Below are 22,238 nucleotides of genomic sequence, written 5' to 3' on the forward strand. Positions count from 1 at the left end.
TTCTGAGGATGAGGATGAGGATGAAGAAGAAGAAGAAGTAGGATGAAAATAAGAAGAATTCCAAGCCGGCAAAAAGTGTATCTGCAGAGCTCCGCTAAGTGTATCTGCAGAGCTCCGCTAAGTGTATCTGCAGAGCTCAGCGGTTGAAACATTGTATCTATTTGTTTCCATTTATGGAAACAAATAGATACAATGTTTCAACCGCTGTAAATGTGAATGTCAGAGAACTGTCAGAAATAGAGGAGCTCTGCAGATACACTTAGCGGAGCTCTGCAGATACACTTTTTGCCGGTTTGGAATTCTTCTTATTTTCATCCTACTTCTTCTTCTTCTTCATCCTCATCCTCAGAAGAAGAAGAAGAGGATGAGGATGAGGATGAAGAAGAAGAAGAAGAAGAAGTAGGATGAAAATAAGAAGAATTCCAAGCCGGCAAAAAGTGTATCTGCAGAGCTCCACTAAGTGTATCTGCAGAGCTCCGCTAAGAAATAGCGGAGCTCTGCAGATACACTTTTTGCCGGCTTGGAATTCTCCTTCTTCTCATCCTTCTTCTTCTTCTCATCCTTCTTCTTCTTCTCATCCTTCTCCTTCTTCTCATCCTTCTCCTTCTTCTCATCCTTCTTCTTCTTCTCATCCTTCTTCTTCTTCTCATCCTTCTCCTTCTTCTCATCCTTCTTCTTCTTCTCATCCTTCTTCTTCTTCTCATCCTTCTTCTTCTTCTCATCCTTCTTCTTCTCATCCTTCTTCTTCTCATCCTTCTCCTTCTTTTCATCCTTCTTCTCATCCTTCTCCTTCTTCTCATCCTTCTTCTCATCCTTCTCCTTCTTCTCATCCTTCTCCTTCTTCTCATCCTTCTCCTTCTCCTTCTTCTCATCCTTCTCCTTCTCCTTCTTCTCATCCTTCTCCTTCTTCTCATCCTTCTCCTTCTCCTTCTTCTCATCCTTCTCCTTCTTCTCATCCTTCTCCTTCTCCTTCTTCTCATCCTTCTCCTTCTTCTCATCCTTCTCCTTCTTCTCATCCTTCTCCTTCTCCTTCTTCTCATCCTTCTCCTTCTCCTTCTTCTCATCCTTCTCATTCTCCTTCTCCTTCCTCATCTCCAAGGGCATTTAAATTAAAGGTACAGTGTTCTGCACTAATTTAAAGGCTCTCTGAAGCCTAGAAACCCTTTTTATAAGTTAAATTCGTAGCGAATAAATTCACATCGAATCGAATTTCTTCCTCAAATTCGGCGAATCAGCCGAATCGAATTTTTGAATAATTCGCTCATCTCTATATATTACACACTAATACCTCCCTCTAATGGGAGAAAAAAATAGTGCAACCAAATGTATTTATGCTTTAGTGGTTCAACACACACTGTGAAGAAACCTATTATACTGTGCATATAATTAGAAATTCCAATATACACACAAAAAAAAAAAATGTGAATAAATTAGTGAATAAAAAATTATATAGTATATCAATTATCCACATAAAATAGTGCCTAATTCACACACATTTTATATACATCATAAGTGAAAAAAGAAAAATGTCCATGCATATGACTCTGTGCTTTTTTTGAAAAACACACATGATCTCCACTTCTAGGTGCAAATTAAATCCTCCAAATGGCAGCAATGCCTGCTCACCTCCCCTCCTTGACCCACACAGGGCCCCAAAGCAGTTTCCACCTCAGTGGTATATCTCCTCTGGCAGACTCCTTATTCCTTCTCCTCTCTTAATTCTCCACTCCAGACAATCAGATGTGGTGACAGCTTTAGTTTTCTTTTCTTGGGCTTTTTTCCCTTTGTTTTCACCTGGTGATTTGAACAGTAACACACTTCAGGTATGAGAGGGCCCTGAACCCAACCTCAATCCACTGATGTGAACAACTGCACTGGCTCTCTCGGATCTCTGCCTCCTCCTGGGGTGGAAACTGCTTTGGGGCCCTGTGAGGGTCAAGGAGGGGAGGTGAGCAGGCATTGCTGCCATTTGGAGGATTTAATTTGCACCTAGAAGTGGAGATCACGTGTGTTTTTCAAAAAAGAGTCATATGCATGGACATTTTTCTTTTTTTCACTTATGATGTATATAAAATGTGTGTGAATTAGGTACTATTTTATGTGGATAATTGATATACTATATAATTTTTTATTCACTAATTTATTCACATTTTTTTTTTTTTTTTTTTTTGTATATTGGAATTTCTAATTATATGCACGGCATAATAGGTTTCTTCACAGTGTGTGTTGAACCACTAAAGCATAAATACATTTGGTTGCACTATTTGCACTATTTTTTTCTCCCATTAGAGGGAGGTATTAGTGTGTAATATATAGATTTGTCACAAAAGAATATGAAATTTATAATATTTTTTTTGAATGCACTTTAATTTTATTTATTTATGTGATATAAGCGCTTCACTATTTTTTTTCTTTTTGTTTGGACTTGTTGGTGTAAGTTGAGTGATAGTAGCTGTATAATAATAATCATTCCATTGAGCGCAGGAGGATTTTTTACATATAATTGAAGCAAACCCTGAAATAAAAAATTATGCAAACTGTGCAACCAAATAAATCCATCAAAAAGTGTCACACACGCAAAAGGGACCCGATCATACAGCTACACCTCCAGTAATGTTGTGTACAGGGGCGGACTGACCATTTGGAAACTCTGGCACTGCCCGAGGGCCCGGGGTCAGTGGGGGCCCCATGAGATGCCCCTGGTACCTTTTTCATAGGCTTTTTTGAGTTTGGACAAGGACACAGGGGCCCCATGATCCCTTATTGCCCGGGGGCCCCATGAGTTGTCAGTCCACCCATTTGTGTACCTCATTCAATGCGATAAATGTAGCAAAGGATCTTACATTGGCGAAGCAGGACAGAAGTTACAAACAAGGATGAACTTGCACAGGCAAACCATCAAAGAACATGAGGAAAATAGTTTCAGCACACCTGTAGAACATAATTTCTCACAACTAAACCACACTATGGAAGACCTTAATGTCTTGGTTCTTAAAAGAATTTCAAAACTATTCAGGAAAGGAAAACTTTTGAACTAAGAATGATAGCTCTATGTGACACAAAAGATAATAGCCTAAATCTAGACCTGGGTTTTCTAGATCCCAACAGTTATATGACCCCCTCTGTGACTGCCATCCCCCTCCCCAGTCTATAGCTCTTTCTCTGTCTTATCTCACTAACTATGCTGGTTTAATTACCATTGCTGCATACATTTATTTGTTTTTCCCTCAGATATTGTCTTATTTTAACATTCTGCTAAATCGTTTTGCATTGATACTTCTTGGACATTGAAGAAGGGAGTACACACTGAAAGCTTTTCCTGAAAAACTGTATGCGCCTGCAAATTAAAGTGTCAGGAACAGTACTCAATTGTTTCTAATTCTATTCAAAAGGCAAACGCAACTGTTAAAAGTAGAGTCTGTCATTTTATCAGTTCTATTATGTTCCAATGAAAGAGTTTAGAATTGCACTCAAAGTCTGAACCTGTATTTATATGCAGGCTAAAATTAGGTATCCTTACTGGGGACAAGGAATTCTTAGGAGGAAGTCCTCCTTGTAAATTCAAAACCATCACTTAACCTAATTTTTGTAAGTAACCAAAAACTATATGATCTTTAGGGTCAAATGATGAAGGCATTTTTAATAAATGCAAAAAAAGCCAACTCTGACTTGTGCCCTATTGGATGTGAGGTCTTAATCTTAAAGTTTATGTTTTTGTCCAGGTTAATTTTTAGTTTATGATGGAGTAGGGAAGAATTACAACCTTTTCCAAGTCTTTATTGTTGTTTGTGTCTCTGTTGAGGAGATTCACCCTCACCTCTTGTCTAGGTGACCACTTTAAGGGAAAATTCCAAATTTTTACTAGAACATAATTAAAGGGTACATTTTCCAATGGGGACACTTGTTCTGGTGACAATTGTCCAAAACAATATATACCATATTTTGGAGAGACTATCTGATGTGTCTATGTGACAAGAAATATAGGTAATTCTCCCTTAAGGGACTTTTACCTGCCCTACTGCTCAAAGCAGAACATTTGCTAAATGTACCAGTACTTCCACTGTAATAAAAATGTAAAATTTAGAGTATAGATCATCTGTGAGCTGCATGCTTTGTATATGGTTTAATTAAGAGGAGAATTATAGCAATACTTCTCTTATGGATCACAGGAGTGCAATTAGTTCTACACTCTTGTGACCCATTTTCAGCTGACAGGGGGCTAAAGCCCCCTGTCAGCTGACATCACTCAGCCAGTCCAGGCTCTGGAAAGATCCCAACTATACACTTGGGATCTCCCAGATGCCTGGACCAGCAGCTGGCTCAGCCTCTCAGCAAGCCACTGAGAGCCTGTGCCAGGCACTCCCGCACCCTCCACAGCCCATTGCTCCAGTGAGAGCCGGAGGGTAGAGCAGAGATCTGGTGATTAACAGTCAGGGCTCTTGGAAGACTGAATACTGATAACTGAGCGACCAGCGGTGTTTGATTGCTCAGTTCTCAGGGGAAGAGCTGGCGGGGGACAGCTGCAGCTAGGATTGGTGCTGCAGCCATATAGGTGAGTGATTTTTTTTTAGGACACTACTCTTTTAAGCTAGATCCATGATAAGAAATATGTTTTGTTGTAATTGGATATAATCAGAGCCTATGGTATGTAAACAAGTTGGCTGGAACTGACCCGAATTACTTATCATTCAGGGAACGTATGTGATTCCATTACTGACATCTGTACTTCGAGATAAGAGTCACTTTGAAAAGCCACAGGAGTTCTACCCACAACATTTTCTTGATTCAAAGGGAAATTTCTTGAAAAATGAAGCATTTCTGCCATTTTCAGCAGGTAATCCGAAGTCAATATGCATTACATTTACTGTAGATAATAGAATCTGTTCTTTGATTACCTTCAGAAGGATTCTACTTTACCTGTAGGTTCAATCAGTCTTCTCTCAGTCCTCTTAATTATTTTGTGAAAGATCAAAAACTTTCACACTATCACTCACTGTAACTAAACCCCACTCCCAATCTTGAGGGCCTATTCACTGATGTCAACACAACAAGGAATAGTTTCAAGATCCACTTCTGATGAAGGCAACTAACAAAGCATCCCTAACATATGGCATAATAATTTTCACTTAATAAAAGTGAATATTCTAACAATATTTAGATGTGTCAATAACATCTTTTCTTACATTTTTAGAACTGTCCCATCCATTTTTAGATTACCCTAGCAACCAAAATCTTAAAGGTTAGATTACTATATGAAGAATGGCTTGGATTCTTCTTTCTATGTTTCCAATCTACAGTCTGATTTGAGTTTTTATTGAGTCTATACACATTGCCTTGCATCTACCCATTAATTTCCTATGGGTCTGCAAGGAGTGTCCACCGGGCCAAAAAAGTACCTGGCCCTTTTTCCCCCTAACTTATTGCAACAAAGCACATGTGTTTACAGTATAAAGGTGTATTTGTTTCTTCTAGGAAAGAGAAGTTGTGTCGGGGAGAACTTGGCTAAAATGGAACTGTTTCTCTTTTTCACCACACTGCTGCAAAACTTCACCTTCCAGGCCCCTATAGGGGAGAAGCTAGACCTGACCCCTGAGGTTGGATTCACAACTCCACCAATGAGACATGAAATTTGTGCTGTGCCTCGCACCTGACAAGAAAGGACAATACACAAAACATTCAAGGGTTTGGTTGGGAACCTCAAACACCATGGAGAATGAGAGAGAGCAGCTATTTCATTTTGATAATAAAGATTTTTTTTGTAGTAAATGGCAAAGGTACAACAAATATTATACAAGACAAAGCAATGTTAAAGTGGACATAAAAAAAGCATTTGTGCATTTCTGAGAAGATACACAGAAGTGTATTCACAAAGGTAAAAAATAACAAGTTTTATTTGAACATAATCATCAAATAAAAACTAAACTCAGATGAATGAATCACTGCTTCCAACAGTGTTTATTTAAAAAATAAAACATTAAAGTGAAAGTTTGTGGTCTGTTCTTTAAGTGGATGATGCTTTATGGTCGGGCACCTCATAGTGTGTGATGGTATGTTTTAAGTCAAAAGTGAAAACTGCTTGTACCTCAATGTCAGAGTAATTGAGCAGACATATCGTAGCTGGAAATTAAAATGTGTTTTTGTTTGAAAATGGAAACACAATATTTTCACACATTGGCACAACAGCTGTTAAAGATTCTGGTTGGATACATCCTGGTGTGTGATGCTGCATAGATGTGACCTACTAGGATTCTATTCCCAGAAGAAGTGCAGTAAATGCTTCTAAACCTAAATGGTAGACTTTGCTGTGTCAAGGAAGGGCCCTGAAGGTGATGATAAAGCTTCAACTTTTTTTTTTTTTTAAATAACAAACATAATTATTTGCTCTGTGTGGTGATTTTGCACAAAGCAGCTCCAATCCTCCTCTTCTCGAGTCCCCCTTCTGCACTTCTGGCTCCTCCCCCTTGACCAGTGCCCCCAATAGCAAGCTGCTTGCTATTGGGGGCACTGGTGAGTGCTTGTTCCGGAACCCCACTCTATACGTCCATAAAACAAAGCTGTGGCCCAGCCCCACTCCCCGCTCTCTCCTCATTGGCACACTGTCTGTGATTGACAGCAGTGGAATCCAATGGCACCTGATGCTGTGTCTCAGCTGAGGCTCTCATGCATATTGCTAGATCAAGAGGGGGCTGAGATGAGTATTAAAGGGGGGCTAAACCTTCAGTCTTTACAACCACTTTAAGAGTTTATAATCTTTACTTTGGTTTGGTTGGCTTGGTAGCTTTGTGACCAAGATGACTGAGTGGTTAAGGTGTTGAACTTAGGATCCAATGGATGATTATCCTTGTGGTTTGAACCCCACTCTTGGTATAAGCCTGATGTGAACATTAAAAGATAAAAGCTGCTATTACCTTTAAAGTGGAAGTAAGGGCTACAGAGAAATCTGCTTAAAACACTTCTTCCCCAATCCTCCTACCTGTGTTGTATAATGCTTGTAAAAAATGTCTGTGTAAATACCTTATTTCAATCTGCTCCAGTTCAGTCCCATGATGCTGAAGCTCTGGGCCACCCAGAGTCATGGAGCTGATGTAAGGGAAAGGAGGGAGCACCACCAACAAATGGGCAATGGAAGCTGATATGTGACGTCACAGCTCCCCGAATTTAGCCCCATTGTCAAGCGCTGCATGTCACAGGGGAGCTGAACCGGACCAGAGCGGATTGACATAGGGTATTTACATAGATCCAGCAGTATACAGCATATGTAGTTTTTGCTTCCACTTTAAGTGCCGGACATTTAAAAAAAAAAACTGGCATAAGAGATAAACATATTTTAGGAATACCAAATATCCTATAAAACTACTCCTGGTCTGTCAGCACATTAATTGTGTATACTTTTTTTTAAATATATCTACGTTTAAGTGTAAAACACTAATAAAGTACTTTAAAGAAAATTTTCCCTAAGAGGTACACGTAGCTTTGAGTTGCTACCCAGGTTATGAAAAACAGTGTTTGTATTTGGCATCCAAACTTCAATGTTTGGCAAACAAAACCCAAACCAAACTCAAGTACTTTCACCTCATCCCTATTTGTTTAGATACTGTATGTTACCTACCCTGCTCTTGGCATTTTCAGAAACAAGTGTATGTTTGAGTGTATTTAGGGGTTACATGGCAAACAGTTATTAGTGAAAACATTTTAAGGGCTATTTTGTGTAGATCATGTCATAATATCACAATTGACTACATAGTAAATTCAGCTGGTATCAACTCAAAATGTGGAAAAATGATAGGGGTTAATACTTATGCAAAGCACTGCGAATAGCTTCAGATTATACAGATTACTAAGAATGCCTCGTCAGAGCATTTTGTTCTGCAAATTGAATATTACTCTTCTCTTTCCTATTGTCTCTTAGAATGAACTGTGAATATAATCAATATGATCTTCCGCTCCTCCTACCCATGAGATTAAAAGGAGCATTTTGACAACAGTAATCTACACTAATCTCTTAATACAAACGTAGCACTACCCTTGTGAAGGCTGCTGTGTTGTAGGTACCCCTAAATTTCCCTCCGTACAGCCAGGTAACAAGTATTTTTCCACACAGACCTGTATCCAAAGACAGTGAGCAGTCCATGAGCTTGGTTTTGTTGTTTTATTAGGGGAATTCAACTTGGATAGGGAAATAGGGATTATTCAATGCCCAATTTGGCTTGAAACAATGGAAAGGGGACACATCCCTTCTATGTACAAAACCAGATCCTGGACTGTTCTTTTCCTGAAATCCGTCAGTCGTTGCGGATCAGTAGCAGCTGTCATTTATGGGTGAGGAACTAGCAGCCCCTCAACAATCACTTTACTTCTTGTAGCTACATACATACATGTCTTCTCTCCCCCTACAGAGCTGCTCACAGCTCCACTACTTGCAAGCAATACCAGCCCTCCTGGCTTCTTGGAAGATCTCCTGGGACAAGGATGAAGAATTGAGCTCAATGCTGTCCTTAGAAAGCTTGATACATTTGGCAGTCTTTTCCCTTGTAGATCCCAAAGTGTGCTCCTGTACTCACACTATCCTCTTTGTCCCCTGCTGCTCCAGACCTTGAATCCAATCCACGCCTCTTCACTGAATGTATCCTCCTTAGCCAGCCCGAGCCCAGCCTAGAGGCCGGTTCCCCCCCCCAGACCTAGGGTACCCCTCCTAGACACCAACAGTCTCCTCAGCACTTCATCTTCCACCTGACAAGACTGTCAGCCTGACTCTCCCATCTTTATAGGTCAGTCCACTACTCTACCAGGGCCTTCAAACCTGGGATTGGCCTGACCCTCCATGAATATGCAGATTAGGCCCCCACCTCTTCCTTCTTACTGACCTCTGGAAGGATCTATGGCCCTTCAGAGTCAGCAGGAGGCGATATAGCCACAACCTGTAGAGACATCCAACTAACCTGCAAAACCAAGCCTTAATCACATGACCCAACTACCATGAGTCACAAACAATGATTTTGCCTATAATACACTACACTGTTATAGTATCACACTAGAGGTTGCTACACAATTTTTATGCTGTAGACACACCACTTGCATAATGTTTATTACAGGTTCATGCGCAAAAAACACATTTCAGATGTCATGCAATGGCATGCTTTTTTATGCATTGCATTGATGTGCTTTGGTCTGGAGTTGGAACCAAGAGACTTCTTCTTGTGAGTTGTAGCACTCTACAGCACATTGGCATGTGTTGCACTGAGTTTAAATACAGCATGTTCCAGTTTCTGCTTAGAATTTAGCTTGCCATTGGTGTGCATGAACCCCTAAAAGTTTCATACTTCAATGTCTCAATATTCTATATTGTTGAATTGCTGCAAGCACACTAAACCTCTACCAAAAACAGGGGATTGAACTCACATAGATATTCATTCAGTGGGTCTTGCGTTCAACACATTAAACACTCAACCATTACTGTCATAAGCTTCCAACATCTTCTTGATAAGAGAAGTAAGTTTTAAGCCAATCATTGCTTCAGGGAAAGCTGTGCAAGAAGACCTGTTCCACACAAGTATATCTTCCAATGCTGGAAACTTCCATTTTTTAGGATACATTCTGGATTCCTGACAGGCCACACGTATCACATACTATGATACTTCATGCTCATACCTGGGAACTTCCAGGATGTGGCCTGGAAATGCTGGCTTTCATTACTGACTCAGTTCTTCGGCCTTCCAATATGCAAAAATAAAGTTAAGGCAGCAATGGCAAGATCATTAATTGTTTATATTTGTTTGCATCTCCCCCTATGGTAGCACAGGTGCAGAATGACAGCACAGGTGCAGAATGACCTCGGTTGTCATTCATAATGACTGAAGATTGAAGCTGGCTAAATGCTGGCATTTTGCTTTTAAATGCCACATCACACAGCAGTTATCAATAAAGTGCTTCAATGCCTTTCACACATCTGCTTATCTCATTTGTTGAGGTCCTAACAAGACAGAGCAGTACAAATACCCCCCCCCCAAATGACCCCTTTTTGGAAAGTATATCTTCCAGGGTATTGAGTAAGAGGCATGGTGAGATTTTTGAAGCTCTAATTTTTTTTCACAATTCTTTTGAAAATGAAGAAATGAAATAAACAGGGTTTTTTTTTTACAAAAATGTTATATTAACAAGTTATTTTTCACACAGGGTATAGGCGTACTACATCTCAACATCCAAGGAGCAGGCATTATCCATTTTAAGATCAGGCCTTTTTCTATAATTAGTATTTTTGCTAGAAAATTATTTATATTTTAGCAGAGGTCCTAGAGAATAAAATGGTGGCTTTTGCTAAATTTTATGTCACACGGTATTTGCTTAATGGTTTTTCTAACACAATTTTACACATGAACGCAAAAATACACTTTAATGAAATTTTAATACACACAAACACACAATATAATACCCAATTTTTTGTAAAATACAAAATATGCTTTTGTGCCAAGAAAACATATACCAAAAATGTCATGCTTTAAAATTGCGCATGTTTGTGAAATGGGGCCAAACTTTGCAATTTAGAAATATCCATATATGATGCTTTATAAGCCTTTACAGGTTACCAGTTTAGCGTTATAGAGATCTGGTGCTAGAATTATTGCTTTCGCTGTGCCGTTATGGTGATGTGATCGCCGTTTAAGTATGTGTACATCTTTAGGCCTGGGCCCCACCGACCACCAACATTCCCCAGGGCCCGCCCACTGGCCGTCCCAATGAATCTACCCCACTGATTCCGATCCCATGTCCTCCTCCTCCTCCTGTCCCATCTCCCCCCTCCCATGTCCTCCTCTTCCAGTCTCATCTCTCCCATTCTATGTCCTTCCCCTGCTCCATCCTATGTCCTTTTCCTCCTCCAGTCTCATCTCCTCCATCCCATGTGCTCCTCTATTCCATGTCCTCTTCCTCCTCCAGTTCCATCTCTTCCATTCTATGTCCTCCTCCTCCATTCCATGACCTCCTCCAGCCTCATCTCCTCCATCCCACATCCTCTTCCTCCTTCAGTCCAATCTCCTCCATCCCATGTCCTCCTCCTCTTGCAGTCCCATCTCCTCCATCACATGTCCTCCTCTTCCAGTTTCATTTTCTCCAGCTCATGTCCAACTCCTCCCTCAGTCCCATCTCCTTTATCCCATGTCTTCCTCCTCCTCCAGTCACACCGAATGTGGCTTATAAATCACGCTACTTCACTTGCAGAGTGATTCACTGCATTTTCATGTGCAGCTTGCCTGACATCTGTGCAACTTAAAGTCACACATGAAATTGCCAAAAAGAGTGCCTTTTTTCGAAATTGGTGCATGTTGGAGTTGCACTGATTCGAACAGTTCCATACTTGTCATGTGTCCAGGGGCGAACTGACCATTTGGAAACTCGGGCACTGCCCGAGGGCCCGGGGTCAGTAGGGGGCCCCATGAGATGCCCCTGGTACCTTTTTCATAGGCTTTTTTGAGTTTGGGCAAGGACAAAGGGGCCCCATGATCCCCAATGAGTTGTCAGTCCGCCCCTGCATGTGACCTTGATCTATCAAATCTCATGACAAGTTGCACTGGTGTGAACTGGGGCTGAGGGGACATAGCTTGCAATTGTTGACTTATAATGTTCATATTATATTTAATATAAAGTATACTAGAAAACAATTGCTGGCTATGTCCTCACAGAGAGATTCTTCCACTTCCTGCCCTGATGACACCAAGGTAGGAAGTGGGGGAAATTTCAGTGGGGACATAGCTTGAAAAAGTTTTTTTATAATGTATGTACGTGTATATACAGTGTATATATATAATAATCCTTATAAGAACACAATTGTATGCTATGGGATTGGAGGGAGGAGGGGGAGAGAGAGATGGGGAAGATGGGAAAGCAGGAGATAGATGAAGAAAAGGGAGAGAGGGAGGGGGGAAAGAGGGGGGGAGAGAAAGGAAGGTTGACACCCAAGTCACATAGAGAGTCCCTTTCATAAAACATATAGAGCCCGTCCTTCTAAAAAAACCCCACAAAGAACAGAGTGCACACCAGCCTAGCACACTACCTCAGTGATACCTTTATTCAAATAAAAAACAGATGTATACTCACAAAAGACATGGAACAAATGGCATGTCGATCAAACAATGAATGAGAACGACCTCATCCCCTGGACAAGTCTTTTTGGGAGTAGGTGATCCAAAGGGCTGACCCGTTTTGAGGGGCGATCCCCTCTTCCTCAGAGCCAATATTGGATACTGCACAACTCAAGCATTTATAGAGAGCCTGATAAGATCACATGGTGTCAGGGACCATCGCGACGCATGGGTCTGCACATGCATAGGTGTCTGTCAAGACATGCAGGCAGCAGGGCACTAGGACCCAGGCGCACCCGTCGCCTATGACGGTGCTGGGCAGGCACTAGGACCTAGGCTGCACCTGTCAGGTGCAGGGCGGGCTACTTAAACCAGCCCTGCACAGACACAAGTTGCCGTTTGGTCTGATCTGATTCCTGTGTTCTGTTGCTGAAGATTCGTTGCTGACCTGCCTGGACCTGACCTCTGCTGACTTCTCCTGCTCTGACCCCTGGCTACGTTTGACCTCTCTTTGGATATTCCTACCTGATCTGAACTACTGGTACTGACCCCGGCAAGTGACGTGACTATTCTTCTGCCTGCTGCCTTGTACTACGCTGACCTCTCTGTTACCGACCTGGCCCGTCTGACCACGCTCATCCGTCCATCCATCCGGCACGGATCCAGCCATCCCTGCTTCCGCCTTCTGCCTCTTCATGTCAGGCTCTCCACCTGCACAGACCCCCGGCGGATTCCTCTACCACAGACGGGTGTACTCAGGGGCCGCGACCTGGTTCCAGTCTGCTCCAAGTCCACCCCACCATCAGGGGCCCTGGTGAACAAACAGGCTTGGGCTTAGACTCCGCGCTCTGGGGAATCCTGTCCTGTGGGCTGCTAGAGGTACCGCCAGGCGGTTGCTAACACATGGTGCCTAATGTTGTCTCTTTCCGCCAGTGGGTGGGCACTAGGCACTTATTAATAAACAATAAGACAAGAAGTATGCCATAGAAAACACTTTTCTGACATTGCCTCGGAGATGACTGCATGGTGTCCAGATGTCGATAATACAGTAAATCCAACACAACAAACACTTTACTCCTGCGCTAGGAAAGGACTCAGTAGACCCAATAGGAATGTTCTGGAATTTTCTGGAATATGCACTGCTTGCTGCCCTCAACAGACCGGGGTGGTCCAAATACACTGGATACAAATGGAGAAACAGAAAAAGGGCGCACCGACCTAGTGCATTATCGTTTCGAGGACACAACCTCTTCCTCAGAGCCAACCAAACTCGAAACGCGTTAGCCAGTTGGTCATCCAGGGTTCCATCGTATGGACTCAGATGTTGTTTGGATCATACATCTTGTTCAGTTTGACATGCCTGTGTTAATATGTCCATTGTGAGTATGATACCTATTTTTGTTTCTTCAATAAATTATTTTAAACGATAATGCACTAGGTCGGTGCGCCCTTTTCTGTTTCTCCATTTGTAGTCAATAATACAGTAATATGTGATATCCCCCAACAAACATAAATCTATACATTCACACAACATATTTTTGTGCAACTGTGTAATAAATGTATAAATATATTTCATGCATGTGTAATAGGAAAACAAGAAGGAAGAGGTGATGGAAAAACTCACTTATACAAATTAATTTAACTCAATTTCCCTTCATACTAACATACCCTTCTGTTAGTAGTGCTCCTGGGGTGCAAGGGGTATGCACAACATAATAGCCCCCACACACAGGGACCCCCGCACACACAAAGGAGTCCCCTATTACATTGAGTAAATGCAGAATCCACTCACACAAGTCTCCCCTCAGTGGGGTCTCTTCCTGATATGGGTAGAAAGCACCTGAAATGGTTACCTTACACACTGCTGAGTTTGCTTTGATTTGCTGTACTGTGTTTGAAAAATTGCTTTGCTCTCTGAAGCCTGATCCACATTTGGATTGCTTTTCAGACATCAGTAGACAGGTAGTAAGGAGGCATTGTATCATCTCCTCAACACGTCATACCCACTCAGGGGCGGACTGACCATTTGGAAACTCGGGCACTGCTTGAGGGCCCGGGGTCAGTAGGGGGCCCCATGAGATGCCCCTGGTACCTTTTTCATAGGCTTTTTTGAGTTTGGGCACGGACACAGGGGCCCCATGATCCCCTATTGCCCGGGGGCCCCATGAGTTGTCAGTCTGCCCCTGTACCCACTAAATACCAGATAACCGTGATCCGGTTACAGCACGGCCCCATTCACTTGAATGAATGACAAAGGGTGCAATTCCTGCTGTGGCCATGACCTAAAGTATAGTGACCCTGGCATGTTTGCACCCCTGCCCGCTTCCTCCCCACCACCCATGGGGCCTCCTCACTGGTTGAGGAGAGGTCAAAACGAGGCTCAGCCATGGCATTTTACCACACCCCAATTGCAAGTGTATAAAAGGCCTATAATAGTGCTCTCCTACCACACCTGCACGGGGTGCTTGTTCAGCGTTAGCTGTGTCTCATATTCACATCAATGCTGTGGTATTCAGTATGAAGCAGCAAGAGTGGAAGTGATACAGCAGGAAGGTGAGGGAGATCAGATCAGCATAGTAGGGGGATGGTAGTGTGGGCAGGGGGATTACTACAGAGTGGGGGGGCCCCAGGGGGTGGGGAGCATTACTACATAGCGGGGAGAGATCCCCCCTACTGAAAGGGGGGATGTGCTACTGAGTGGGGGGGGGTACTATTGAACAGAAGGGGGAGGAGGTATGTACTACTTAGCTAGGGGGTGTCAGGTATTAGCAAATGTACTACTAAATGAGGGAGTACAACTGAGCAAGGAGGTGGTAGGGAATGTACTGCTGAGTTGGTAGAGTACTGCTGAATGTAGGGGTGGGTTCAGGAGTATGAGGAATGTACTACTGAGTGGAGAGGGGGCGGGATTGTACTACTGAACAGGGGGTACTACTGAGTAAGGGAATGAACTACCGAGCAGGTGGGATGCTGAGTGGGAGGGGGGAGTTGAACATTGGGAACATACTACTGAATGGGAGAAAAGCAGGTATTATAGAATGTACAACTGAACAAGGGGCTACAAATGAGCAGAGGGGTGGTGGGGAAAATGCCACTGAGTGGGTTGGGTACTATTGAGCATAGAGCTGGGTTGGGGGGGTATGAGCAATGTACTACTGAACAGGGAGGGGGGAAGGATGGACAGGATTGTACTACTGAACAGGGGGTACTACTGAGTGGGGGAATGTACTACTAAGCAGGTGGGATGCTGCCGAGCAGGTACTACTGACTGGTGGAGGGGTTAATGTGCTACTGAGTGTGGGGAGTTCTACTGCGGGGGGAATGTACTACTGAGCAGGGGCTTATACTGAGTGGGGGGTACAGGGGTGGACTGACGACTCATGGGGCCCCCTGGGCAATAGGGGATCATGGGGACCCTGTGTCCTTGCCCAAACTCAAAAAAGCCTATGAAAAAGGTACCAGGGACATTTCATGGGGCCCCTACTGACCCCGGGCCCTCGGGCAGTGCCCAAGTTTCCAAATGGTCAGTCCGCCCCTGGGGGGGGGGTACTACTCAGCCACCAAAAATGCTGAGTAAAGGATCTGCTTAGACATGAAACTGCAGAGTGGAGGATTTACTAAACCAGAGGGTACTACTGAGCCAGGGAACCACTGTACCGAGGAACTACTTGAGAGGTGCAGCGTGATGCAGTGTAGGTGAAGACACAAAGTCCAGTTGGAATAAACTTGAAACTGATATTAAAAAGCCAATGCCAAAACTACAAACACCCTAGTGGGAGAGCTCAGCTTAGGGAAACACAATTCAGTGCAAAGCAGAGATGTAGTGGAGGAGTGATACCAACAGCATCTGGTTCAGAGGGTGGAATGCAGCCTGGCTGGTCCAGTCCCAAGTGGGGAGGCTTCCTCTTAGGATTGCGAGTCCCTAGCTTGTTCATACACGCCTGGCACCTTTTCCTGCCATTAATCACTTTTCCTAACAAGCTGAGCCTCTCTTTCTACACTAGCCACTTTGGAAATGAGTGCCAAAACCTGGGGGGTAGGGACTTAGAAAGATGGCCACAAGAGGTCACATGGATGCAGTGTAGTCAACGACAACGCTGCTTCCATGACCCAGGAAACCATAGAGAAACCATGTTTCCTTTAACTTCGTTTTACCTGTGGTACCAATCAGGTTGAGTGCCACCTACAGTGGAAAAAACAGATTGCATCTACCTACATGCTGAGCCAGGAAACTGATGAGCTGGAGATCTGAAGAGCTAGGATATTAATAGGACAATAAACTGATGAGTGGAGGTACTACTAAGCCGCCAAAAGCACCAAAATAAAAAAAAACAAAAACAGCAGATGCCACTCCAACACCTAACCATGCCTTAAATCTAACAACGTCCACATCATCACTTCCCATATGACATCATTTCTTATTTAAAACAAATAAAAGACCAGCACACTTAGGGCATTTTCCAAGCTTCACTAAAGATTAAAAAAAGCTTCACAAAAACGTAAAAAACACATAAAAATGCATGTTAAATCGTTAGGAGCTTTAATGTGTGTTACTAAAAAAAAACAAAAACGTGGGGGCATTAATTACTGTTTATGCAGCCTGACTACAGGACCAGAGGTAAAAAAGGAAGCCTCAATTGGGCTTTGAGTATAATGGCAGTAGTTCAGTGCCATAGATTGTCCAGCAGATGGAGCACTTGCTCTATGACTGGACTCCTCTTTCCACAGCTAATGCTCTCCAAATACCCAACATTAAAACAAACTATTTAATACTCATGAGTGAACCACTAGCAGAATGGTTATTGACCGGAGCTGTATTAAAATGAAATATGAACTTATATTCATGATTACTCCCTTTTCTAGCAATGTATTGTAGCTGCACAATGTGGTTCATTGCGATTCGCTGTGCATTGCCCTCTAGTATACATTTTATTGGGGTGCTATTCACAATAAATGACACCGCAAAGCACTGAACATAAAGCAGGTGCATTACACTAGTATGAATAGAGGGCTTCTAGGCTCTGTCTATAGCTAGATGATCAGAACCAACCACATTGAGATTGTGGAGAGCTTGGGCACAGTGAGGCAAAATGAGATGTCAATTCAGTTCGTGTTTTGAAGTACAGAAAGCTTGGAAAGCTGCTCTAAAGAACTCCACGGTGGCAGCAGGAAAGGAGCAAACTGGATGCCCATCCACCACCAAAGCTTCAAAGTCACGAAACATCATGAAGAGTCCAAGTTCTTACTGTGAACCTCCTCTCTGATTTCCGAGCAGAAACCTCATGCCCCAGTTGGTAATATCGGCTTCAGGGACAGTGTAGACAATGCACACCAATCCCGAAAAGCTTGAAACAAGCTTCACAAGGAAAGAAGACGCACGTGGAGGAGTGAATAACAAGCATGATATTCTGTCGATTTCTTGATCTAGTGGATCCCTCGCCCACAGTTCCTGTGGAGGGGATATATACCAAAGCACTCTGAAACACAAGGGGTCAAGTAACACAGCTTATTGAGATTTTTATAGTAAGCATTTGAAACATACCCTTGCAGAAACTGAAAGATTTAACAATTTGGGCCACTGAAAAACAGAAGTTCCCATACGATGGGTATATTCCAGTTAGGCTGACATTTAGCCCACAATAGCAAGAAGGACAAAGACTTTTGACACCTTGGCAATTGTCTGCTCTCGACCATCTAAACCCAATATGAGCTCATTACTGATAGTGACCAATGAGGACCTAGTGTGTTGGCATCTCAACCCGATAGTGATAGATCACTCCTCAGTCAAAGACATTCATCTGTACTTACATCAGGCCTATCAAGTGAGGGACAAAAGGCTCTGACCAATGGAGAGGGAGGACTCTGGAGGCTTGGTACACAAGAGAAAGTACTGCCACCAGGGAAGATTTATTGTTCACAAGCCACTGTCAAGCTAATATGGGAGCAGCAAGAACCCAGGAACCCTCAAAGCTGAATTCCTGGGAGAGTACTATGAGTTAGAACTAGTCCCAGAAGTGATCTTGACAAAGGCCTTAGAGAGGAATCAGGGAAGCATCCCTGTTACAGTCTGATACACTTTAAGTCTCCCAGTATTGTTGAAACCCAGAATGTTGTTGGGTCAGGTGCATTCCGTCACCCTAGTAGGAATGGGCTTGATGTACGCTCGAGTCAAATTTCGGCCTTCCGTGTTCATCGAACACATGAAAAACAAAGTATTTATTAAATTCCATTAAAAATGGTGGTATTGTACACTGTCCCCATATATAGAAAATGTGAACATTAATCACATATCAATCACATAAAACCACATAAATGTGCATCAATAGTGTTATATCTCACTGAAAGATACCGATGCATTTCTCAGTTCACATCTTCTTCGTCAGGAACATCACGGGACCTTCTAAAATATTGAGAATAGAATTTTGACAGTATAAATACTCAAATACTCATGAAAATGTATATTGTCTTTATACATTTTCATAAATATTTGATTTGATGGACTGTCAAAATTCTATTCAAAATATTTTAGATAGTCCTGTGATGTCCCTGATGAAGGAGATGTGAACTGCGATACGCACAGGGGCGGGCTGGCCATTTGGAAACTCGGGCACTGCCTGAAGGCCCGGGGTCAGTAGGGGGCCCCATGAGATGTCCCTGGTACCTTTTTCATAGGCTTTTTCGAGTTTGGGCAAGGACACAGGGACCCCATGATCCCCTATTGCCCGGGGGCCCCATGAGTTGTCAGTCCGCCCCTGGATATGCATCAAATTCTTTCAGCAGGATATAACACTATTTGTGCACATTTATGTAGTTTTATGCAATTGCAATATAATTACATGTTCAAATGGACTATACGTTGACTATGTATCATCTTACCAAATTTAATGGAATTTAATAAATACTTTGTTTTTACTAAATGAATAATGTTTTAGTACAGTGCCTTTAAAGTCCCTTAAATTCAGGAAGGTAATTTCCTTCATTGTTTACTATTTTGGGAATTGGCATGGTGCACCTATTCCCTGAGGTGTGGTCAATTTAAATATTGGATATGTACTGTATCTCTTTTTCTAGAGATTCCATTCACTTACTGTTCTGGTGGCCACACAGAAAATGAGAGAAATCTCCCCCATAGCTATAAAATGCTAACAGAGGCTGCAAGCTATCACCACTGGATACATATAAACTTGATAGAGATTGCTCATTATTGTGTTGGAACTGGCATGAAATGTTAATGGTTGATGCATTTGCATATGCAATTAAAGAACCTCTATGGTCACAGCTTGCACTTTCATTTTTATAACATCAGCATTGTAGTAACAACACAACCAATATTTATTATTAACAATCCAATATAAACTTTCTTGAAAATCCCTTTTCATATTGTGTGATTCCGCTTGTCTGGTGACCATCTCTTTCCACAGCTTTCTGGGTTCCCTGCATGTTTTGCAGCTTCTCCTCTGCTTTTTCCTTTTATTTTCTAAGGACTACATATCCCATGGTACCTTGCTACCTTCAAGAAGTGATTCCTGTACTGACTCCGCCTCCTGAAACTCCTCCTCTCAGCCCCTCTGTAGTTCAGAAGGCAAGCTCTGTGAAATGTGTGCCTACACATTAAATACGTGTCACATGATTCAAGAAAGTAAATGTGTGGATGTTCACAAAGTAAGTTTTCAAGATCAATCAGAGTAATAGGGTAGACCAGAAAAAAATTAAAATGAAATGTGGAATTGAAGATATGATTTTATATTTTGACCATATATACTGTACACTTTAGCAATAAAAAAAATCATTCAAGTCTGTTTTGTGTATAGTTCATTGTCCTGAAACTTTAAATGTTTATTCAGACATAGGTTTATGAGTCAATAGCAAGGTGCAACTATAATCTTAGCTACCCTATTCCAGGACCTGGAGGCAGAGTTGTCCCAGCTGAGGTCTATAAAAGATTTGTGAAAAATTTCTCCCACCAGTGACTGAACCAGACAAGTGATTCATCCCCCAACTGCCTCTCCATCTACAGTTTGATTCACACCACATGCATTGTTTTCGGTGCGAATTTGCGTGCGTGTAAATGCGCTTGAGTTGAAGTACATTGGCACCTAGTTTACAACACACATTGCACTGATGTGTAGAAGGCAAAAAATGTGTTGTGCTGTAAACAGGTCAGATTAAAAACAATTGTTTTTGTGTGCCCTGGCTAGGGTTGCCACGTTGCCATATAAGGAAATGACGGAGGGTGGCAGTTCTCTCTTTCTGGGAGGACATCATATGACGTCCTCCCACTCTAACCTTGTGTCAGCGCCCCCCGGGGTCGTGCAGCACGGCGATCAGTGGTGCGCTGTGTCCCTGGGACACAGCGGATCACCGATCAGTGGAAAGAGCCGATGACTGTGGCTTTGTCATGTGATCAGCTGTGTCCAATCACAGCTGATTGCATGTAAATAAATAAATGCCGGTTATTGGCATTTCTCTCCTCACGAGCTGTCACACTGACATCTCGTGAGGAGAGCCGGTAATCAGCATTACTCAGAGGGGACATATACACTGATCATCAGGGCACTGATATCAGTGCATTGATGATCAGTGTAGCCCATCAGTGCCACCTGTCAGTGCCCATCAATACCATCTGTCAGTCCCCATCAGTGCCACACCAATGCCACATATCAGTGCCTACCACTGCACATTAATGCCACATATCAGTGCCCATCTGGCCCATCCTTTCAGTGCCAACTATCAGTGACAGTCAGTGCCACCTATCAATGCCAGTCAGTGCCGCTTATGAGTGCTGCCAATCAATGCTGCCTATCAGTGCTCATCAGTGCCGCCTATCAGTGCCCGTCAGTGCCACCTAACAGTGCCCATCAGTGCCACCTATCTGTGTCAGTCAGTGCCGCCTATCAGGGCCATATATGATTACTGCCTTTCAGTTCCCATCAGTAATATCTGTCAATGCCTGTCAATGTCCATTGGTGCCACCTACAGTTGCAAGAAAAAGTATGTGAACCCCTTGGGATTACGTGGAGTTTTGCATGAATTGGGCATAAAATGTGCTCTGAACGTCATCTAAGTCACAACAATAGAAGAACACAGTCTGCTGAACATAATACTACACAAACATTAGATGTTGCCATGGTTTAATTGCACATAACATGTAAACATTCACAGTGCAGGGAGGAAAACGTATGTGAGGCCCTAGCTTAATGACTTCTCCCAGAGCTAATTGGAGCCAGGAGTGAGCCAACCTTGACTCCAATCAGTGTGATGATATTGGATGTGTTGCTGACAGCTGTCCTGCCCTCAAAAAACACACACCTGTTTTGGGTTTACTGGTTTCAAGAAGCACTGTCTGATGTGAACCATGCCTCGCAGAAAAGAGCTCTCAGAAGACCTACGATCAAGAATTGTTGACTTGCATGAAGCTGGAAAGGGTTGCAAAAGTATCTCCAAAAGCCTTGATGTTCATGTGTCCACGGTAAGACAGACTGTCTACAAATGGAGAAAGTTTAGCACTGTTGCTACTCTCCCTAGGCGTGGTCGTCCTGTAAAAATGACTGCAAGAGCACAGCGCAGAATACTGCATGAGGTAAAGAAGAAACCCAGAGTGTCAGCTAAAGACCTACAGAAATCTCTGGCACATGCTAACATTTTTGTTGACACATCTACAATAAGGAAAACATTAGACAAGAATGGAGTACATGGGAGGACACCACGGAGGAAGCCATTGCTGTCCAAAAAGAATATTGCAGCACGATTGAAGTTTGCAAAAGAGCACCTGGATGTTCCACAGCACTACTGGCAAAATATACTGTGGACAGATGAAACCAAGATTGAGTTGTTTGGGAAGAACACACAACACTATGTGTGGAGAAAAAAAGGCACAGCACACCAACATCAAAACCTCATCCCCACTGTAAAACATGGCGGAGGGAGCATCATGGTTTGGGGCTGCTTTGCTGCCTCAGGGCCTGGACGGATTGTTGTCATTGATGGGAAAATGAATTCCAGAGTTTATCAAAACGTTTTGCAGGAAACCGTACGACCATCTGTCCACCAACTGAAGCTCCGCAGAGGATGGGTGATGCAACAGGACAATGACCCAAAGCATACAAGTAATTCAACAAAACAATGGCTGCAACAGCACAGAATGCGCCTTCTGGAGTGGCCCAG

At 42.8% G+C, this 22,238-nt stretch overlaps 1 protein-coding gene across 2 annotated transcripts in view; it reads left to right on the plus strand.

Annotated features, from left to right (window-relative positions):
* The window catches only part of LOC149455633 (cytochrome P450 2K1-like), a 76,958-nt gene extending 70,973 nt beyond the window's left edge, over window positions 1-5,985 (plus strand). For both annotated transcript variants that reach the window (XM_089686021.1, XM_089686022.1), the window contains 2 exons: window positions 4,693-4,834; window positions 5,473-5,985. In XM_089686021.1, the coding sequence (XP_089542147.1) occupies window positions 4,693-4,834; window positions 5,473-5,651 (321 nt within the window). In that variant the 3' untranslated portion in view covers window positions 5,652-5,985. The remainder of the gene's footprint in view (window positions 1-4,692; window positions 4,835-5,472) is intronic.
* The last annotated feature ends 16,253 nt before the right edge of the window (window positions 5,986-22,238 follow it).

Source organism: Staurois parvus, unplaced genomic scaffold (assembly GCF_062004578.1).
Source record: "Staurois parvus isolate SC_StPar_1 unplaced genomic scaffold, SC_StPar_1.0 ptg000390l, whole genome shotgun sequence".
NCBI classification, from domain to species: Eukaryota; Metazoa; Chordata; class Amphibia; order Anura; family Ranidae; genus Staurois; species Staurois parvus.